This window comes from Galleria mellonella, unplaced genomic scaffold, assembly GCF_026898425.1.
Source record: "Galleria mellonella isolate WM207_F2 unplaced genomic scaffold, CSIRO_AGI_GalMel_v1 utg117, whole genome shotgun sequence".
In the NCBI taxonomy this organism is placed as follows: domain Eukaryota; kingdom Metazoa; phylum Arthropoda; class Insecta; order Lepidoptera; family Pyralidae; genus Galleria; species Galleria mellonella.
This window is the reverse complement of record NW_026441980.1, coordinates 1366942-1390930: the sequence shown is the minus strand read 5'-3', so window position 1 is coordinate 1390930 and position 23989 is coordinate 1366942. Positions and strand designations below refer to the sequence as shown.

General features: G+C 34.8%; 2 protein-coding genes across 17 annotated transcripts in view; both read left to right on the top strand.

Moving 5' to 3' along the window:
- Nucleotides 1-23902, top strand: part of LOC113510353 (uncharacterized protein ZK1073.1) — a 56770-nt gene extending 32868 nt beyond the window's left edge. For 10 of the 16 annotated variants that reach the window (XM_052895160.1, XM_052895155.1, XM_052895104.1 and 7 more), the window contains 8 exons: nucleotides 3787-3837; nucleotides 4723-4746; nucleotides 7125-7188; nucleotides 7832-7949; nucleotides 9374-9695; nucleotides 14590-14711; nucleotides 15143-15305; nucleotides 20365-23902. In XM_052895160.1, the coding sequence (XP_052751120.1) occupies nucleotides 3787-3837; nucleotides 4723-4746; nucleotides 7125-7188; nucleotides 7832-7949; nucleotides 9374-9695; nucleotides 14590-14711; nucleotides 15143-15305; nucleotides 20365-20553 (1053 nt within the window). In that variant the 3' untranslated portion in view covers nucleotides 20554-23902. The remainder of the gene's footprint in view (nucleotides 1-3786; nucleotides 3838-4722; nucleotides 4747-7124; nucleotides 7189-7831; nucleotides 7950-9373; nucleotides 9696-14589; nucleotides 14712-15142; nucleotides 15306-20364) is intronic. The other 6 variants (XM_052895165.1, XM_052895116.1, XM_052895138.1 and 3 more) reach the window with 3 other exon arrangements.
- Nucleotides 15380-19538, top strand: LOC113513275 (retinol dehydrogenase 13-like). The gene is made up of 2 exons (XM_026897267.3): nucleotides 15380-18053; nucleotides 18292-19538. The coding sequence occupies exon 2, from the start codon at nucleotides 18406-18408 to the stop codon at nucleotides 19357-19359; it is 954 nt and encodes a 317-aa protein (XP_026753068.2). The 5' UTR covers nucleotides 15380-18053; nucleotides 18292-18405; the 3' UTR covers nucleotides 19360-19538.
- Nucleotides 23903-23989: the final 87 nt, after the last annotated feature.

Below are 23989 nucleotides of genomic sequence, written 5' to 3'. Positions count from 1 at the left end.
GAATGGCAACGCATGGGGGGTATCGTGGGCGAAACAGTATACTCTGTTATGTCCATGCTACAGCTCATGTCTATAGGCGACGGTTACTACTTTCCATCAGGTGGGCCGTCAGCTTGTTTGCCATTCTAAGTTGTATAAAAAAAAAATGAATATATTAATCACCCATAGACTTAGTATAACGTACCGCCATAATCTAAGTCATCAACACAAAGTCTACAATGTTAAAATAATAGTATTAATAAAAAAAAAAACATCAATCGATTGAATGTTTACATTTTTAAGCAAATTCATTTAAAAAGTGTTTCTTTAACGATTTCGACTAAACTCGGCTCCTATTGGGACAGACTGTAACACAATTTACGTCGCAGGTGTTCACTGGAAATAATTCCCGCCGCGAGGACTGCTCGCTCTCTGTCTATAACCGTAGTAAACAAGCGTGGAATATCTACCCGACTAACCCCATTTGAAAAGGTCTGTGTGCCAAAACGTCTCTAGAAACAATGGCGCTAATAATAAACTTGTGCAGTGAAATAAACATTTTTTTGGGTTATCAAACTCGGCTGTCGTTTCTTCGGAGTTGTTTTCGTGTTTTTACTTTATGAACATCACAATAATAACACACACACATACACACACACACACATCACACACACACAGAGAGAGAGAGAGAGAGAGAGAGGGACGAAGAACACGGTTTTTTTTTAATGGGTGATAATGGAATGGTAACCCCACCCGCGCTATTGGTATACACCGGCGGGGCACCAGTGAGGGATGATAGATGAGGATGAAGCAGGTCAGTTAGCCCATCGTGACGAATTTAACAAGAATTGTTCACGATGGTTTCCAGGGGAAACCACGTGGAGGTCGACCTGATCGGGCATATTGCTAGCAATGTCAAACTCCATTGCTAACAATCTCTTTCCCCCCCGAAGAACACGGTTTATTTACACCACACATTTTACATCTGTATTAGTCGTGATATTATTGTATATGTAGGCAACTAGTATGAGTAGGGGGGAAAGGGATTGTTAATAATGAGGTCTAATAGCCTCGTTGCTAGCAATGTACCCTCTTACAGGAATTTACAAGGTACAGAGGAATAACACCTGAGTCCTCAGGAATGGCAACGCATGGGGAGTATCATGGACGAAATAGTATACTCTGTTATGTCCATGGTACTGCTCATGTCTATAGGCGACGGTTAGCACTTTTCATCAGGACATCACATTCCGTCAGCTTGTTTTTTTTTTTTATACAACTAAGAATGGCAAACAACAAGCAGACATGAGCAGGACTATGGACATAACAGAGTGTACTGTTTCGCTCATGATACTCTCCATGCGTTGCCATTGCTGAGGACTCAGGTGTGTTTCGTCTGTACCTTGTAAATTCACGCTATATCCCACCCTTCAAACTGAAACACAGCCATGCAAACACAACTGATTCACGGTTGAAACACGAATGGGACAGAGGTGCCCAAGTAAACGACTTTTGTACAAAGTCTCCCTCTGGTAAATGTACTTCTCACATACAGTATATAATACACAGAGTACTATTCGTGCCTACATTATTACCTAACATGCATGCAAAGTTCTCTCTCAAATTGCTTTTATGCGGTTTACTTCGTTTTGTTTGGAAACATTCGGCCGTTGTTATAGTGAGTGTTGACGCGTCGGTTTTAATCTGGGCTTACGTCAATCGACTTCTAATGAGATTGCGTTGTAAGTTCCACCATATCGACAGATCGACAGACATGTAAACAGTTTTTACTATAGTTAGTCTAATGCACGAAGTATATAGTGCAAAAGTGGGCGTTCAGTTTCGAGCGGTCGAAATTATTTAAAGCTAGCTTTTACATCATTATAATATCAGTCCATAATTGTCCACTGCTAAGGGGAAGGGATTGTTAGTAACGCGTACTTCCAGTCTCATTGTTAACATTCAGGTCCCTATCAAGTCGACGTCCTCCCAGTTTCGCCTGGAAACCGTCGGGTTGAATTCCAGGTTTATTCATCACGATGGCCTGCCTTTATATCCTCACCTATTATTCGTATATACCTGCTAGCGTATACCGTTATCACAAGCAGGGTTACCATCCCATTATCATCCATTAAAAAATAAAACTTTCCACTGCTGAACTGGGAACCTATGTTTCCCCTTTGGAGTAGTTGCCACGCTTGGCAGACGGATTGGCAACCGCAGTTCAGCCTTGGAGATGTTTTAAGAGCAACGCTGCTGCCAATCCCTTGACCATTAAGTTCCCTTAGTCGCCTTTTACTACATCCATGAGAAAGGAAGGCGTGGCCCATTCTATACCGGGACCACACAGCAAGCGTTTATATACTAGAGAAAAATAGAATATATATTTAAATGAAAATAAATTCTGTATTAAAATCCATTACGTGTATTAGAAGATGTAAACGGAGACACATACAAGGGATAAAGAGGTTTCTTCAGGGTCTACGGTAACCGGTTACCATCGGGTGAGCCGTTTGCTTGTTCGCCACTTTAGTGGTATAAATAAATACAGACGTTGACAGCGATTTTATTTTAAAGTACTTAGAGATCAAATTCTCTATATAGCAGCCGGTTAATATAGGAGACGAAACTTCAATATATTTTTTTTATTATCGAAAAGAAAGAAAAACAATTACTTCAATTGTAACAAAATTTATATAGAACCATAACACGATAATAGTCATTCATAACCTTTCTGCCCTTATACAAATTATTTGGGATCGGCGTAATACGATTTTATTAATGTTACACAAGATTTTGGCTTTTGGTTTTATGACCAGCCGTCCGCCTGACGTCAACTGTTCTTGCAAATGCATTTGTTGGTGGTATCCGCCATTTACGGCATGAAAGAAAGGATTAAGTAGAAACGATGGGGACATTGACATTAATGATAATGTTTGCATATCAGATGCAGAAATAATTGTTTCAAATCGTAACATTTGTTACTAACAAATATTAATGGACCATAAATTCCAAAAAAAAAAAATATTATTATTGTACCCGCGCAATGTAGCCACAAAGCACCCGGACGAATTCGGAAATTCCGCCATTTTTAAATCACTTAAAAATAGGATTATTTTTGCAATAGAATAGAATTCATAATTACTCAATAAGACCAGTTTATAAGCTTTTTTTTATAAATCGTCAATTGTTTATGATTCTACTGCAGGATTCTATCTATCTGTTGAGATGAGTTTTTAAGCTACTCAGCTTCATTGGTTTATCAACCGATTTTAAAAATAAGAATGTTCTCAATTCGACTACATTTCTTTTATGTTTTAACTCCTCATAAATTCTTTTTTTTTTTATCTGAAAAGATAACAACAATAATGGTATAGGAAACTATAACTACAACAACGGTAGAAGATTTATTTATTTATTCATAGGAAAATCAGGGCTACACTAGAGCAAATAGATACAGTTTAGGATCACAGACCAAGCCACTAATAGGTTTTAACATAATAATTTCAAATAAATAAAATAAATAGATAATAATAAAAGATGTTCAGTATTGTAGAAAATTCACGTTAGATTCTAAATTAAGCTAATTTACATTATTCTTACATTTAAATATTCAATAACTGCATAATAGCATTTTACTAAGCCACGAAAGTGACTTAGATTGTTATTTGCTAAGAATAACTCAAGGAAGTCAGCTTAATTAGTTTATTTTTATTAGAAACATAAAACATAAGGTGTTAGAACATTAGTGAATAAATAAGTGTTTCGATTTATCTGAATACTGAATATTGTTCTCGATTGTTACAGAAGTATGTTGTCAGCACGGATCGGAGTGGAGACATACATGTTCATGTACAGGTAAGCAATTTGTATTATTTATGAATGAATGAATGAGTATACTTTATTTGCATAGGAAATACGCAAGACAATTTACAACGATTCAATTGTATAAGTACAGTAAGGGGGTCGTATTGCTGAGAGCAATCTTTTCAAGACAACCTTAGGGTAATGGATTAATTGTTGTACAAGTAGGTATGATAGTACTGTATAATTAAGAATGTATCTTTTGCAAATATATAATATATATAGTTGTATATATATATATATATATATATATATATATATATATATATATATATACAACTTAGAATGGCACAAGCTGACTGCCCACCTAATGGAAAGTGGTAACCGTAGCCTATAGACATGAGCAGTACCATGGACATAACAGAGTACACTGTTTCGCCCATGATATCCCCATGCGTTGCCATTCCTGAAGACTCAGGTGTTATTCCTCTGTACCCTGTAAATTCACACCATATCCCACTCTTCAAACCGAAACACAGCCATGCAAACACAACTGCTGCTATGTGATATAATTGGGATCATATTTGGACCAGATAACCGAAGGATACGGGTTCGAGTCCCGTAAGATCGATTTGTTGGAAAGTAAAGTTTTTCAATCTAGTTCGTTTATGATTTCCGAATGCAATGCAAGTTGTTTATAATGCCCGAAGATAGAAATAAAATTCAAATATTTAATTTAAAATATTTTCAAAAATACTTCGTATGCATCACGCATGTTACATCTTTGGTGTTGTAGCCGTTCATAGGCTACAGTGACTGTTCACCATCAGACGGGCTGTATGCTTATTTGCCACCTTTGTGGTATAAAAAAATAACTTAATGCATAAGATCTAAAATTACATATTTATAAATTATATTATTCAACTTACACGCTATCAGGGAGTTCTTCCACGACCTGTCCAGGTAAGGTTATATTATTCTATGTTTGTAATTAACCTAGTATGTTGTGAACAATCTCGGCATACTGGTATTTAAAACAAAATTTTCTCCTATGTACATAGTGTATTGCAATTAAATTGTATTTAAATTAAATTAAATTTATGTAATTATTTTAGACATGGGTATTATTATTGACAGACGAACTTTTTCAGGCTGAAAAACCTGTAACACTGTGACCTCTGTGATCTATTGTGCTCGCCCTTTTTTAAAGTTCGCTGCTATCTCCTATCAGTGATAGGAATTTTAAGATGTTCTTTGCAGCGATGTTTTTTATCTCTTCAGGATATAAAAGTGCATATTCCAAAGGAAATATATCGTTTATGTATGAGTGAACTACAGCTATAAATCGTGTACTGCGACGATCCTTCCTATTGTGACAAAATCTATAAACACTTTTAGGACATAGCCTAGTGGAAACGTATGCTTATTTAGTTTGCTGCGTTCAGTGAGAAGCCTTGTACAACAATACACACATATTATTTTTACTCAAGAGAGTTAATTTCTTTGAGTTGTTTTGTTAAAACTCATATATAATATCGACAACACTTCGATATCTATTTATTTGAACAGTAAAATATTAAATAAAAATATAATTGAAGAGAAAATGGTATTTCCGATTTTAATACCAGTCGGATATCTACTTTTATTTCAATTTAGTGCTTAATTTCGATATTATGTATTGGATAATTAATATTTAGTATATATTTATACAACTTAGAATGGCAAACAAGCTGACGGTCCACCTGATGGAAAGTGGTAACCGTCGCCTATGACATGAGCAGTACCATATATAGGAATGACGGAAATTTTATGAGAAATTTTATACAATTATTGTGATAATATTAATAAAAAATATCTACTATTCAAAATATATTTAAATATGAAAAGTTGTAATGTAAATTAAATGTAATGTTCATTTCATACCGTATAATTATGTTCAAATAAATGCTGTTAATACATTTATTAGGCATGTGCATTAATATTGTATTGTATTAAATGTTTGTTATATGTGTTTTAATGCAATATGCTGTTGGTGTTCCTTTAAATAAATAAATAAATAAATGTATTATATGGTTTCGGATGAAGACTTACTGCCCTTTTACGAAGATTTAATTACTAAAAGCATAGTGAAGTTTACTGTAAAGTTTTCGAGTGAAACGGATTAGGTGGGGCATCTGTTGACAGTTGGCGTTAGTGTTCGCTGAGTACATTTTGTAGGAAAGGGATTTATTGTCTTAAAGTATTAGGAGAATTCAAAGTTGCCTAACTGGCGTCATGATCGAGTTATGTTAGAAATGTGTGTAGCTGTGTGGTTTCTCTGTATGACATTCGTGGAATAGAAATCCGCGGAAAAATAAAAGTACTCGATGCTGTTTTAGCCGTTAACTGTCTACTGCTGAACATAGGCTTCCTCTTAAGGGGGGTTTTACAGTAGTTGCCATGTTTGGCAGGCGGGTTGGCAACCGCAGTTTGGCTTTTGGTGATGTTTTAAGAGGGATACTGCGGCCTATCCCTCCACATAAGCTCCCTTAGTCGTCTTTTACAATGTCTACAAGGAAGGATGATGTGGCCTATTCTATACCGGGACCTACACGGCTAAAAGTACTTGTACTAGATCAAATTTTGTCAGTATCAATTTAATTCGTATTTACAGAGTTGCTTTTATATTTACAAAGTAGTGATCTGTTCTGGCTTTGTACGTTTTTTGTTTAAAAAAATATAGTCAGTGTTACTTGATGATAATGTAGCTATTTATAGGTAAAAGAATTTTTAAAGTCAGTAAAATATTTTGAGTTTATTCATTATGAACAAAAAGCTAAATCTTCCCTCCTTGTAATATTTTTTAGATGTTCAATTGTTTGATTTGATGTTTTAAGTTTATACTTAAATATACATATATTTATGCATATACGAGTACATATATATATATATATATATATATATATATATATATATATATATATATATATATATATATATATATATATATATATATATGTACTCGTATAGGTTTATATTAGTCTAATTATATGTTTATAATATATGAACATATCAAGTATTGTTTAATTTTTCCTCTATTCAATAATGCACCGCCTACTTCTTCCTCTGTTTGCATTAAAATTTAAATAAATAAATATATATGTATAAGTACTTATTACTATATATATATATATATATATATATATATATATATATATACTTATTTTATTATGTTTATTTATATATGATGATCGATTACTGGAGGTTACCATATCATTTTAAAAACAGTGTTCAGTTAATTCCTAGTCTGTCTCACTTCGGTATTCGAATACTTTGAAACCAGCATTCTGTTTACTTTCCAGGGTGACCTGAGCCAGCAAGATAAGCGATGTGTGTTCCTGACAGTCCATGACCTAGGCACTAACCGTAAGTTATTTTAATTGATAAATATGAATATATAATTTCACCTTTACTAAAAATGTTGAATCAAAATGGTTTCCAGATGAAACCGCATGGACGTCGAATTGATAGGGTGTATTTCTAGTATTGGTGCTGTCAAACCCCTATTACTAACAATCCCTTACCCCTGATAGAGCATACGGCTAGCAATGGGTTTTTTTATCGCTATCGGTATACGCTGACGGGGTATAAGATAGTGTGTGTGTGTGTGTGTGTGCGTGCGTGCGTGCGTGCATGCGTGAGTGCGTGCGTGTCTGTTAGTGATAAATGGTAGGTGAGGATGAAAGCAGGTCAGTTAGCCCATCGTGAAGATTTCTTTAAGAATTTACCACGATGGTTTTCAGGGGGAAGCGCGTGGAGATCGACCTGATAGGTTATATTGCTAGCATAATGGAACTATTAGAATCCAATACTAATAAACCCCTTAATTCCCTTCATCAAAATAGAAATAGTTTAGTTTTTAAGTCATAAATAAAGATTTAATTTTTTTTTCTTTAAAACAATTAAGAAATCCACAATAATTTATATTCTAAATACAATTCTTTTTTATTTTATTACGTCAATGTAACTAAAACCAAGGAATTAGCCAAAATTCTTTGTATATTTGCAGACACGTCGATGGTGGACTTCGTGACGTGCCCGGCCATGAGCGAGATTAAGGAGCGCTCGTGCTTCATCCACGTGGACGTGCCCGGCCACGAGGAGAACTCCCCGGACTTGCCTGACTCGTGAGTAATAACTACCACACAATTACACTAATCTAGTACTCAAGCTAGGACGTTCTATGTTAACTTGTATACTTTCCCTAAGAGATGGGATTCGACGTGATCATTTAGGTAAACTGTGATAATATGTAGCCAAACTATACTGGTATCAATGTCAATAGAAGCATCCAGTAAGTACGTGCGAGCACGTAGACGGCAGTTATTTGATTGATTTATTTATTTAATTCTTTATTGTACACACCAGTTATAAGAATATGACAGAGGTAATCAAATGTACAAAGGCGAGCTCAACTCTAATAGAGTATTCTTTCAGCAACACTCAAAGTGGAAAGGAGCATCAATGTCAGCGAGTAGAGCTGATGTTATTGATGACAATAATGATGTTTCATTAAGAAGAACAGAGTCGGCCAAGCAACCTCTTCAACTCCCCTCTCTCTTGCATTGAAAGTACTCTATGATGTTTTAAGCCGGTATCCACAATTAGACATATTCGCCTCCAACTTGCTGGAGTTTCGTCGGATGACCACAGAGTGCTTGTGTTCAGAGATTTAAGATATAGATGTTATTTCTATTTGATATATGATACGTTATTGTACTGATGCTTTTCTGAGTGAGCTTATTTCATCAACTAGGTGAGCTTTACAGTCTCCAGACTGTAAAGCTCACCTAGTTGATGAAATAAATAAATAAATAATTTATTTTTGTTATTTAGGCATTTAGACCAGATTGCATTGGTCGTGGTCACGAGTAAACTGATGTAATGGTGTCATGTTTCCGCTACTGAGGCAGAAGTATTTTCTTCTATCCACTCACTGTCACACGTTGTACAAATTGTGTCCTTATACTGAAGGTTTCTATACACAATGCTGTCAGTGTTTTTTACGATTTTGGTGTATTCTGTCATCAACATCATCATATCAACCGTAAACTGTCTACTATTAAATATAGGTCTCACCTTAAAAGGGGTTTGCCAATAGTTGTCTTGCTTGGCAGGCAGATTGGCAACTGCAGTTAGGCTTTGGTGATGTTTTAAAAGAGACGCTACTGCCCATCCCTCGACCATTAAATTCTTTTAGTTGCATCTTACGACACATACGGGAAAGGAATAGATGACCCATTATAGGCTGGGACCACACGGTAATTATATGCGTTTAACTAAATGATCACGATAATTCCCATCTCATGTAATCAGAGGATATGTTAAGAAGTTCTAAGCAGTTACACGAAAAGGGTTTGTATATGCCGCTAGTAGGCAATTCAAATTTTGCTGCCCTTATTGATCTCCACAATTCCATACCCTGATTTACAATCATATCATAAATTGTAATTTAATGATTATAAAAAAAAAATTAGTTGGTGCCAAATTGGTCACTATTTCAGTTATGATAAACAAAACAGCAATATTTACACGAGCTTTATTTCCCCAGCTACCAGTTTCCATCCTTGCAAACATTAGGGGAAGATCTTATCACTGTTCTGGACTTCCTTCATGTGAGATACGCTGTGGGCCTCGGCGAAGGTGCTGGCGCCAACGTGCTCGCCCGCTGTGGACTGGCTCATCCGCGTAGACTTCTCGGCCTCATTCTGGTCAACTGCACCGCGTCCACATCCTCGGTGGCAGACGCCTTCCGCACCAGATTCTCCCGTTGGAAGGGCGCGGATATTTCGCAATCCGAAGAAGATTTCTTGATCTACCACAAGTTCGGTCATGTGAGTTTTCTACCAGAGCATCTTGATTACGGCTACCAGGTATTTCTGTTTCTCTTTCCCTACTAACCTCACTAATGCTGCTCTATTGAGCTTCTCTCTGAAGGTAAGCTTGGTCCAAGCAATCAGTAGATTTTTACAGTTAAATATAAAATAAATTCGTAATGAGCATGCTATGAGTGTTGAAACCTGATAGTAGATGTAATTAACTGCAGTGCAAATTGGCACAAAAGGCATAGCTAAACAGGCCAATTTGTAGTCACGTGAGCTAGATCTATAAATTTTTTTAAAGTTTGTAATAAACCCTCAGGCTACCTTTCAGAATAGCTGTAGAAAAATGAAGATTGTATTAATGATTACTATATAGTATATATACCTATAGTAAAAGGTGAAAATTAATACATATTTCCACGAATTCCGATTTGAATACCATTCACTGTATTGTTTGGACCAGAACTATTTCACCATCTTCAATAGTTCTTTCAAATTCAAATCATCTTATTTCAAATAGTCTTGTTTACAAGCATTTTCACTCACTCACAAATTAGGGAACGGTGCAAAGTTCGCTTTGAAATTATGAATAATCATTATGCAATATTACATGTAGGCACATCACTTCCTTTCAATTAAAAAACAAATTATAATAATTTATCATTAAAATGAAATAAAAATATATGTATATACTAAAGGATTACACAATTTACTAAAAAAATACTAGAGATTGATGTGTAATGAATTGTCAATTTAAGTTAGTTCATGGCATGAATCTAACCGTTCGCCTTATTAGTCTTCCAGATCGGGTTCTGTGCTGTGTGTTTATATTATCGTTACCATCTTTGTTTGTGAGATTCAGTTCGCAGTTTGTTATTAGTTTCATAACCTTATTTGGTTGGGTGGTTTTAACTTCTGTCCCGTTGTCAACCAAGAACGCTGGTTTTAAGCGATCGATTGAAATCGTTTTGTTTGCGTCAGAAATCATAATTTGGAAAAAATTGTCTCTGCCTTCTATGACCTTGTAGGGTCCTGCATACGGAGGGGTAAGCGGTTTTGTGCGTGGTTGCAGCGAACGAATATGTGAGTGCATGTTTTCAGCGAGGGATGTACAAATATGTTTCCTTGTCTGTGCGGACTTCTTGGTACTGCTGAAAGGTCTTGTAAATGTTTTCTTAACTCATGTAGAAACGAATCACTCTCTGAACTATTCAGCGTTGTCGACTCTAAAAAGTTTCCGGGTAATTTTCAGGTAGTGCCGTACACCAGCTCGGCAGCAGAAATTTCTGTATCATCACGTAAACTTGCTCTTAATCCCATCAAAACCGTAGGTAGCTCATTAACCCATTTGTCAGTGTTTCCCCGTGCCATCAGTGCTGATTTTAAGGTTCTGTGTCATCTTTCGACCTTACTATTGGCTTGCGGGTTGATTTGAATTTGTTGCCGGAAAATTGATTCGAATTGTTGGCCTTGATCGGTAGTCTGTCTGAACGGGCAACCGAATCTAGATATCCAACAAGAATACACTTTATCTGCCACGCTCTCTGCAGTTATATCTTTTAAGGGTACAGCTTCCGGCCAACTTGTGGCTCTGTCAATCATTGTCAAAATATACCTGTAACCTTGACAATATGTTAGTGGTCCGACAATATCGATATGTAGATGCTGAAAACGATCACTGTTCGGGAATGAGCCAAGGGGCGAAATCACATGCCGCTGCACTTGAGATTTTTGACAATTTAAGCATGTCTTAGTCCAATCATTTATGTCCTTGTTCATAGATGTCCAAAAATATCTGTTTATTATCATCTTTCTAGTACATCGAACTCCGACATAACTAATTCCATGAATCGCATTGAACGCTGTAACACGAAACTCCTTAGGCAATTATGGACGTGCTGATAGTTTAGATATCTCGCAGTAAATTGGCTGATTGCAATTTGCGTAAATAAATGTTTTAAAATTTATTTTTTTAGATTGCAGTAAGGTATGTAATTCTTCGCCGTTTTCTTGTGCTTTGGACAGTTCATAGTAATTTATTGGCGATGGAATATCTATTTGTTCGATCCTCGATAAGGAATCCGCGACTATATTTTGAGATGCTTGTATGTGTTCTATGGACGTAGTAAATTGGCTTATAAAATCAAGGTGTCGTAACTGTCTTGGTGTGTCACTACTACTCGCAGCTTTTTTATGTAGTGCGTACACGAGTGGTTTGTGGTCTGTATACACCGTGACTTCTTGTCCTTCAATCATATGTTTTATAGTCATGTAAACAGCAAGTAATTCCCGGTCGTATACACTGTAGAGTTGTTGAGTTTCGCTGAGCTTGCATGAGAAGAAACTTAAAGGTTACCATTCTTTACCCACTCTTTTGCTGTAAGACACCACCAATACAGATATTTGATGTGTCGCACATAATGACCAGGGCAATCCAACCTTGAGGTGGCGTAGCAGGGTTGCTTCACGTAAACTTGACTTGCACTTTTCGAAAGCTTTATTGGCTTCGTCGGTTCATACAATTTTAGAATTATCTTTGCGATTTATCTTAATTTTTAGCCACGACGTGCAGAGGGCTTGCCCAACAACTCTTGGAAGGCTGACATATACCAATCTGTTGCATGTAATCGAATTCCTTCTTTACCTGTTCGTACTTTTTAGGAAGAAGCGGGCGAGCGCGAGCGAAAACGGGTGGGCTAGTAGTCTCTATATGATTCATCACGCTATGTTTGAGAGTGTCCTTGTAGCACACAGGTTTCGTTATATCAGGGTAAGTCGATAACAGATCGTAATATGGATTTGTGACGTCGATAGTCTTAATTGTAGCATCCTCTTTCATTACTATAGAGCCAACAACGTTCAGATTGGTCACTGCGTCGATTAGTTTTCGTCCATTCACGTCTACAAGCAGCTTATGATGACTAAGGAAATCGGTACCGAGTATTGGCTGTTTACATCAGCTATGATAAATGTCCATGAAGATGGTCTTCATAATTTCAAATTTAAGACTAAGTTCTTAGTTCCGTAAGTCTTGATTTCACTGCCGTTAGCGGCATAGAGTTTGTAACTATCGCATTCATTATTTGCGTACGATTTCTTGATTGCGGGTAACATGGATACATTGGTCCCTATGTCCACCAAAAAACGTAGGCCACTGTGAAAGTCGGTCACGCATAGGCGGTGGGTGGGCGAGATGGTGCAAACGTCCGCCTCTGACTGCACCGATTTTAGTCTTCCTTATTCGCAGTATTGTTTTTTCAGGGGCACGGGTCTGCGTATTTTTGAGCTCTATGGCAAAAACGGCTGTGATAGTAGCATAACCCGTTGGAGTTATTTGACACTCGGTGTCTATGTGAACCGCGTGGATCGTAGTAATTTCGACTTCTTGATCTCGACCTTTGTAATTCGACGACTTATAAACTTAATTCAGCTATCTGTGCTTGTAATTTGGCAAGTGATGATGACGTGCAAGGAAGCAATGATGTGGAAGGTACTGGAGTGGTCACGATGATTCGAGTAAAGCAATCACGTTGAAAATTGGATTCCCTACACTATACGCTTCTTGAAATCTCAAATCGGTTGAATCCGCTTGTGGACAGCCGATAGAGATATGCGCTCACGAAAATCACGTTGGGTCACCAGTTTGGCTAAAGTTGTTATGAGGATTCGATGCGGTTTGTGGAGATGGTAAATAACGAGAATAATTCTAGATATAAAATGTAAACTTGTATATTGGATAGACTGCCTAGCACAGAGGTTGTATCGCGAGTGAGTATAAGATGAAACATTCAAGTTACGTTGATTACTTACAAATTAGGTCACTTACAAATTAGGGAACGGTGCAAAGTTCGCTTTGAAATTATGAATAATCATTGTGCAATATTACATGCAGGCACATAAATATTAAAATTAAGACTTGGTGACTTTGACTTAATAGGGTAATTTTTTATATCGACAGTGTGCTATTTCAAATTTAGTTTTTTTTTTTTTATTTTTTGTCTTATAGGACTGTGATGGACATGTCGTTGTTTTAAATTGATTGACGTTCATTTAACTATGTATTACCTATTAGCGTAACGGTTGACTGGTAGAGAATGCCATTTGGTATTAAGTCCACCCTGAAGACATGTTTTAATGTGTGCAAAAGTAAAAATAAATAAATAACATAGCGATACAGTATATGTACCTTTCTATATAACATTGTTGAAGTTGATGAATCGTACGATTTTATATTTATTGCCTGTTGATGCAATTTTCTTGTTCGTGACTAATTACTAACTTACTAATTTCTTGCGCTTTATAGATTTAAATTAGAATAATTAAATATAGCTATCTCTTACTTTTAAATTGAAAATACATAAATTTAAAAATTTATAAAATTTCTTCATTTTATGTCTTTTTTTTACTTTTTTTTCATTTGTAGTATATTGAATGTTACATTTGTTTTATTTATGAATTTTCAATATCTTTGTTTTAATTCAATTTTTTTGTGTATTACTATAGATTTATACTATTTTCCTTGCTTGCTGTTATACTTATCTTTATATCTTGTGTCTTTTTATTTTCATTATTTTGTATTGTATTCCATGTTTAAATTTATTTTTTGATATAAAATGGAATGGCAACCCTTCATTTATTTTTATTTAAATAGATTTGTTCACAAACACTTTGAAATCATCATTTTTTATGAATCCACTGCAGAGATCAGAATGTTGTTATCTGTTGAGAAGAACTTACATGAATCTCAATAGTTATTCTATTAAATCTCTGTTAACATTATGTGTATTTATTTGAATCTACTATGACTAAATTTACATTGTTATTAAAAAGCCCGTGCATGATCAACTAACACCATGCACGTTTTAACCGCGTGTAACTCGACCCAATAGAGTAGGTAGATTTTTAGCAATGGGAATAGTATCAACAGTGAAGTGTTGTTCCGCAGCAAATCTCGAGTGATGCATTCGAGGCCGGCGAGCGGGACCGCATGCTCACCGAGTACAGATCTCGTCTCCGGGGAAACCTGAACACCCACAATATCAAGCAGTACGTGAAGGCGTTCATCAAGTGAGTATAGTTGCAATAATATCATTATATGTATATTAATTCTTTATTGCACTTGTAAATTACATTCTTAATGCATTTATAAATATTGTGAACAAGGATGGACTCATCTCTGACAGAGACCTCCTCCAGTCAACTCAATACAGTTGGAAAACATGTCGTTAGCAGGCAACTAAAGTGTGCTAGATTACAGAGTGAAGTCGCTGTGTGAGTAGCAGTTAAATTACGATAATGCTTGAGAATTACTATGGGAATAACAGTGTAATTTGTGTAGTGAATAAGGCAATGGTTATTAGTTTTTATAAGATGGTAACTGGTAATCGTTCTCAGGTTATTTGCCTTTCGCAGTTGCACAAAAAATAAGTAAGGTTTACCTGAATTTTATTTGCAATCTATAACGTTTTCATAATCAACTTTTTTGAATTCTTATCCAGCCGTAAAGACCTCCAGCTGAAGGGTTGTCAACCGGACATCCTTCTCATCACGGGAATGCTCAGCCCTTACTCCGGGGTCGTAGAGAAGATGTACAAAGAGCTGGACAGAGATAAAGTCACCATATTGAAAGTAGACCGTGCCGGCGACGTACTAGCTGAAGCTGTAAGTATTATTAATTAATTAATTAATAATATTAATTATTTATATATAATATTTGAATCTTGTTTAGCAATTAACGTAACAATACAAAACTATACAAAAACACGAAATATTAAAGGAGCAATAGGTAGCAATATTTTAAAGTATAATTTAGTGAAAATGTAACCATCAACAAAGCCTAATCGCGGTGTCAACTTGCTTGCCAAGCGTGGCAACTACTGACAAAATCCCCCAAAAGGGGGATACTTTGTTCATCAGTAGATGGTTATCGGTAGATATGATGATGATTTTGTGTGCACGACACACCTTTTTAGTTTCTTTTTGATTTTATTAAAAAGATGGTTTGTTTGTAATTTGAAGTCTGTGTCAGTTAAGTTTGGTTTGGTTCGCTTTTTTGCTCCTTTAGTTTGCTTTGTATATTTTTTATATAATTATATTATCTTTCTAAAAACACGGGGTTTTCAAACCAGCATACAGTATTTTCGCCCACAGTGAGTAAGTATATAGTTATTATTGGTGTTAGTTACGTTAGTATTATTCAAAAGAACTGCACTCCAACAGTCCTAATATAGGTAATATTACGACATTCATTTAACGAGATATGAGTTACATATGAGAATATGTCAGGTATTTATCTTATTATAATATTACTAGCAGTAGTGTTCGGCTTTGGATTATAGCAGAAACTTACAAATGCAATAAGCAAGTCTAAAAGAAGACTTGATGGCGGAACTGTTCAGATTACCGACGGTACCAAAGAGATGGGATTAGAGATCGCGATGGATTTCGATCAAAGAGAAGCCAAAGTTATAATAGCGTCCTTATGAAGAAGAGATCACACAGGCGGTGAAGTGAATAATAAAACGCTTTGAAAATAAAAATGTTATCTTCAAAATTCTAGACTTGGAGTCGTTCGAAGACCGAAGATCGTTTAGATTTGTAAATGAATAATGCTGCCATCGAAGGCTAAAAAGACTTCTTGACTAAGGATTACTTGAACTATATGATGCAAGTGAATTATTTCGGATCTTCCTTTCTTTTTGGAGTAACAACCAGAAAAAAATATATAACCGAATTGAGAAGCTCCATCTATTTGAAATCGGTTGAAAATAACTGCGCCTGCTAAAGTCTTCTCTCTTTTCATTTAAGAGTTTCCTCTTGTCGGTGCGACTAATTCATGTATTTTCTTGGAGCCAGTTCTATCCCAGGCCATGTCCTTGACCTCCCTATACGACATGACACCTAGTGTTTCTTTTATCTGTCCCATGTAGTTATAAAGATTGTAGACTTTACATTTAATTGGCGTCCTTATTACCGCTTGTGGTTACTGACTGCCTAGTACTATTGTGATTGCAATTTCAACCATTTTACGAGTACTAGTTACTTCTATTATTAATGCTACCTACACACCATGATATTGCAGGCAGCAATCATATCTTGTTTTAAAATTATTGATGTCAGCCATATTTTTTATTACTTTATTTATTTATTCTTTATCGACTACATTACAAAAAAAAATTATTAGTACAAAAGACGGGCTTAATGCTATAGAACTTCTTTTATTAGAAATTCTTTACTTGTCAACTTTTGGCAAAACAAAAATGTAATTATGTGGCGAAAATATCTAAAATTAGCTACCTATTAGCTTTTTGCCTGCTACTTTATACGCGTGGAATTCAGAAGTAGGAAAACCAAAAAAATAGACTACTCCTAAATGACGTATCAAAATAAAACATGTATTTTAAGTTAGACCTTCAGAAACATAATTGCGAAAACCGTACTCAATTTGGAGCACAAGTTTTTGCAGGAACAATCACACAAATTCTAAAAAAAATATTTTGGCTTCTATTGCTTTTGTTAATACCCATCTATTAATTTTTCTTAAATATTTCTCATGTACAGACATCATCATCATTTTCCTTCCTTTATCTTAATTATTATTTGGGATTAGCGTAATATCTTTTTCTCTTTCATTCTTCTCCATTCGCAGTCATTTTAAACCTATACATACTTATTAATATCGCAAATAATGAATTCATAAAAGGTGATACGAGTATATTCTTATCTGTCTAAATATTAAAATATTCAAAAAAGATTAAAACATAATTTAAAAATTTGCTGCGTAAAAAGAAAAGAGCGACTTTACTTGCAACATAACTAATATGGGACCAGCAATAAACCCTTTCGACTGCTGATTCGTTTATTTACATTTTACCAGAGGGAGAGTTTGTACAAAAGTCGTTTGCTTAGTAACCTCTGTCCTATTTGTGTTTCTAGCGTTAGTTGTGTTTGCATGGCTGTGTTTCATTTTGAAGGGAAGGAAATATGGCAGTGAATTTACAGGGTACAGAGGAATAACACCTGAGTCCTCAGGAATGGCAACGCATGGGGAGTATCACGGGCGAAACAGTATACTCTGTTATGTCCGTGGTACTGCTCATGTTTATAAACGACGGTTATTTTCCATCAGTTGGGCCGTCAGCTTGTTTGCCATTCTAAGTTGCATAAAAAAATTAATTAACTTCTATTTAAAAATCTAATACTTATTTTCTATACTCCTATCTAAGGCTTATTTTCTAGTAGCATCGGTGTGTAGTAAATTTTACAACCGGCGTATAGCTGTGTGCAATCCCTTCCGTTTGTGCAAGTAAAAGTGACGGTTGTCGGTGGTCACCTAGTCGTTCATTGACCCGCTGAGATGTAACGCGTATTTCGCATAATATTCGCAAACAAGTTTAAATAACATCGATTGTGAGTTTTAAAGTTGTATTTGATACTTTAATTACAATTTGTTGAATTTCAAATGATTTATATAACAACCGCATTTGTTAATTTTTTTTGTCATTTATTTTCTCTGAACTGGATTCGTATATATTTATACCATCAGTTAAAATTACATTTGTGATTAAACAAGCCAAATAGTAGTCTTTATATTTTAGTTAATGTATTTTTTATTTTTCTCAACATTTATATGGATTTTTTATTACAGCTATAAAACCAGCCAGTAAATAAAACACTATAGAACGCTATCATAGTTGCAAAAGGCAGGTAACGTGCAACGTGCCCATGAATATTCCGTGAGATATTTCCTCATCTAGTAATTATGTCTGTAATTCTACTCATTATAGAAATAATAATTGTCGGAGGAATGATAGTGGGATTATATCAGAAAAATACAAATTTAATGTGCAAATCTAAAAGAAGGCTCGATGGGAAAACAACAATAGTTATCGGTGGCACAGCTGGTATGGGACTGGAGATTGCAGCAGATTTTGCTCACAGAGGTGCTAAAGTTATAATAGCGTGCCCTATTGAAGATGAAGGACTTCATGCAAAAAAGTTAATAATCAGAAGTTCCGGGAACGAGAATATCATATTTAAATACTTGGATCTTGCTTCCTTGAAGAGTGTGAGGTTATTTGCTGCAGATATCTTAGCAACTGAGGAGCGACTCGATTTACTGATCAACAATGCTGGCGTTGGAACACCTGGTGATTTCTTAACAAAAGACGGCATGAATTTTATAATGCAAGTGAACTACTTCGGAATATTCCTGGTGACGATGTTACTTCTACCGCTTCTGAAAAAGACTGGAACCCCGTCTGAACCGAGTAGGATAGTGAACACGACATCGATCATGCATAAAATTGGGAGACTCGATTTTGAGAACTGGAACCGCGTTGGTTACTGGTATAAGATTCAGATCTACGGTAATAGCAAGTTGTGTCTATTGGTGTTCACCCGTGAATTGGCCAAGAGACTAAAGGATGCAAATGTCGTCGTGAACATTGTAGATCCTGGTGCAGTTGGTACGAAGATATTTCAAAGTGCCGGCGTTTCGTTTGGTAGTTTTGTGACGTTTATCTTTACAATATTATTCAAACAGCCTTGGGAGGGTGCGCAAACTGCTATATACGCTGCGATGAGCTTAAGAGCTGGACAAGTCAGTGGGGAATATTTCAAAAATTGCCAACTGTGTAAAAACGTAAATGTTCCGTATGACGAAGATATTTTACAAAAATTTTGGGAGGAATCGCTTAAATGTGTTAAATTATGATTCGATGAATCAATAATTTAATGTAATTTATGATTTATTTTTTTATAGAGAGAAATAGAATAACAATGTGATATATAATTATTGTAACTTTTACAATTTTATGTTTATGTTATAAGTATTAGTGATCGACTTGCTCAATGATTAAATCTCAGTGTAGATATAAAATTCTTAATAAATTATTTAAATTGTTTTTATTTATCACCTCCATATATTAAAGTTTTATTACATGTATATTGCTACATAATGTATCTTCTATGATATTTAAGACAATAATAGCTATACTCGGATAGGATTACAATTATAACCTCTCGTTAGGTCAGAGGCCCGTGTCAACTTTTGTCCTTGTGGCGAATGTAACCGAGACAGTAAGAGAAGTCAACTTAGCAAATAGCCCTGATTTGTGCAAAGAATAGCAAACCACGCATATAAGTAGTTCACTTCTATTTAATATAGTATATTTATCTATACAAATAATAAATACTAACTAAAGATGTTCTGTGGTCAATGAGGATAATGGCAGGAAGACATCGCAGGAAGTTGTAAAGCAATCAACATGCATAGTCATTTTTACATGATTGATTGTTAGATTGATCAAAATAATAATAATTTAAGATTGTGTTCCATTGAAAAAAAAAAACTCGCTATATTCGTGGTAAAACCAGTTACTTTGATTTAAAAATTGTTTTTTACTACTGAATTGATTTTTATAAAATTTTTATGGGACCCATCTGTAAGTTTATCCTTTCAGATAAAAAATATTTTTTTCAAGACGGTATACAACTGACGGAAATATAAGTTAAAAAAAAATATACAACCGAAATAAGAACCTCCTTTTTTCTGAAGTAGGTTGAAAAGTTGGCTATTTCCTTCTCCATTCTATGGTACTATATGTACCTATACCAAATTATATGTTGTTCTGTTAAGGTACTGAGAGGTAACAAACAAACTCACATTTATGATATTTTATAGAGATTCTTAAATTATACCTAATTATTTTGTTTACAGCCTGCCAAGGTCGCACAGTCCTTACTGTTGTTCTGCCAAGGACAAGGACAGTTGACGTCACTACCGCCCCCGGGAATCGAACGGCGCATGTCCCGCGCTATGTCTATGGAGGAGTATGACAAACCGAACATAAGGCGGCTGTCTCTCACGCCTAGTGTGTCGGAGTCTCCTCCACCAAGGAAATTGTAGAACAGGTTCGCGTCCTGCTTACCTGAGTAAGTTTGCTATTATAGTTTTAGGAACTTATATGTTCTAGGGATGAACAATTTGCTAAAATGTCGATATTGGTATCGAAATTAAATACATTGTCGATATTATTTGATATATTATCGATAATCCGATATTGTCGTAAGATATTTTTCAATATTGTTTTTAATACTAAACAATTTGCATGTAATAAGTTTTACTAAATAGAAGGGGCAGAATGCTGGACCATCTTATACGACATGACGATTTTTTAAAAAAACATTGTAGAAGGAAAAATAGAGGGCAAAAGATGAAGGGATAAACCGAGGAATAACTACATGGAACAGATAAAAGAAACACTAAATGTCATATCGTATAAAGAGGTCAAGAATATGGCCTGGGATAGAACTGGCTGGAAGAAGATGCATGAGTTAGTTGCATCGACAAGAGGAAATTCTTAAATGAAAAGAGAGAAGCGTCGCTGATTACACATAAAAATGACAGCTTACTAATTATTATGTTACGATTAATATGCCCTGGTCTGGGCTATCGATATGTCAATATTTTTCTTAATATACCGATATTGTGGTATTTTCAATATATTGGTATCGATACCAAAATATTAATATGTTGATCCTTAATATCGATATTTCAATAAAAATCGTTCATCTCTATTATTGTCTATGTACACTTAGGAGGTATTATTCTTAACCTATGTACCAATGTACAGGATGGGTCCAGCCATGACATCATATCCTACTTAATGCTTCAATGGATACATCCTAATTTAAATCAGCTAAATTTATTTTACTGTTACTCGTGATTATTTATTAATGTTAATATAATTATTTTGATTTATACATATAACATTTTATTATTGTTATCCTATATAGATATATTTTGTACATAATTATAGTTTTCTTTTTTATATTTTTTTATTTATTTCATGCACAAGATTGCTCTGTAATATAACATAAAAAAAATACTGAAAAGGTGCAATAAAGTGTATGAGTCAAGGTCATGGTCACATAGCTTGATAATCATATATTAATAAGGAACATTACATTTCAAAATTTATTATTGATAAGAAAAAATATTATAAACCTTCCCATTTGTGTATGCATGTGAAAGAACAAGACACCGAACGTTGCTGTCTCTTTTTATCTTAAAAATAAAATTATTTATCTTGTACATGTGGTAACGATAACGTGCGCATCGAGAGATTCGTTTGCTATTTGTTTAAGTGGACATAATTATTTTGTAATGGAAAAATATAAAATATAAAAAATACAACATTAGTCAGAAGGTAGAATCATTTAGATAACTGCCTAAACCTTTTCTTCTCATTAAAACTTTCTTGAGTACACTTTACATTTTAAAGTAATAACAACCAGATTAACTTACGTGTATTTTAGTCGACAATACTCGACTAGTTTTGGGACCATCCGGACCCTTAATCATAAGCGGCCTTATATAGAAAATACACATAAGTCAATCCGGTTGTTCCTGTATCAATATACATAAAACCTAGTGAAATTGAAATGCATTAAAAACAATTACGGGCCCCTGTTTTTGGGGAGTTATTTAGTTTATTCAATTTCACATATATTTTTGTTGTTTAAAATTGTTATGACCTTTTTGGTTTTTGTCTTGTCGTTCAATAACTTACTATTTTATTCATAGAAACTAAAATGTACTACAAACCTATTTTAGCTATTGAACTGCTTTGTCTCTTTCTATTACTTTATATTCCCAATTTGAAAGGTTTATAATTGACGTTCTTATAATTAAAAGAGATAGTATATATTTTACCAGAGAGAAACATTGTACAAAAGTCGATTGCTTGGGTACCTCTGTCCCATTCGTGTTTCAACCGTGAAGCAGGTGTGTTTGCATGGCTGTGTTTCGGTTTGAAGGGTGGGATATGGGGTGAATTTACTGGGTACAGAGGAATAACACCTGAGTCCTCAGGAATGGCAACACATGGCGGGTATCATGGGCGAAACAATATACTCTGTTATGTCCGTGGTACTGCTCATGTCTTTAAGCGACGGTTACCACTTTACATCAGGTGGGCCGTCAGCTTACTTGCCATTCTAAGATGTATAAAAAAAATGTTATTATATTCCCCGAGTCATTCAAATAGGATTTATTAATATTGGGATATGTGATCATCATGGAAGTGTAACGTACGTCGTATGTATTTAATAAATATACATAGTGGTATAATCTATACTTATAATAAATCTGTAGAGAGGTCAGAAAAGAAATTGTAAGTAATATATTATATTATGTAATCAGATCGACTTTTGCACGGTCCATATACCATACAGCGGTTTACTGTCCACTGCTGAACATACGCCTTCCCCATAAGGGGGATTTTAACAATATTTGCCGTGGTTAGCGGGCGGGTATGCGGGCGGTTTTGGTGATATTTTAAGAGAGATGCTGCTATTCATCCCTCGAGCGTTAAGTTCCCCTAGTCGTCTCTTACGATACCCAAGTGAAAGGAAGGGATGGTCCATTCTATGCCGGGACCACACGGCTATGGAACGGTCCACGTATATATCGTAATATTTTTCAATGTTATTATTCTGACAAATAACAGATAAAAATATACGTGGATCTATCAGCTAAAGCCCCACTAATGAGTTATAAAATGTAGCAATATTTTGCTGGATTTGTATTGTCATAGTATTTTTTATGTAATCCTATACTTTTGCATGTAATTTTAATGTACCATATACATCTAGATGGAGCATGGGTGAAACATCAAAAATTCGAATGGACTAGAGAAATCACATCATATTAATTCATTTGTACCGTTTTGGTACGGAACCCTAAACATAGCCAACTATTGACTGATGCTTTATTTTTTCTTACTAAGTATTTAAATGGCCAATTATTTATCAAGGTACGCAAATGACCATTCATGTGATAGACATCTGTTCTAAATTTAAGTTAAACATAAAAAAATCTTGTTTTTCTGTTAACGGTTTTAATCGGACTCCATCTAGGTGTTATTCGTCTATGGATATCACGTAGAGTAGGTAATTTTAATGTGAAAGTAAATATTTACATAAGTAATTATTTACTTGTATATATTAAATTAGAAAATAAGAGTTTCCTCGAGAATCATATCCTAGTTACGGAGTACAAAATAAAATAACATATTGGCGGACGATGTGTTGACAATTTTGTTCCCTAATTTCATTAAATTATACATAATTTGTAGATAAGTATTAGACATATATTATGCCAATAATTATTGTTTATTGTAAAAGAAAAATATTTCTGATAAATTAAGTTACAAGTAGTAAATAAATAAATAAATAATATTTTGTAAAACAAATGTTTTTATAATTTTTTTACCATTATTTCTTATACCAACAAAAAACTATTTTAGTGACAATAGATATTTTGATCTGACTGCTAGTGA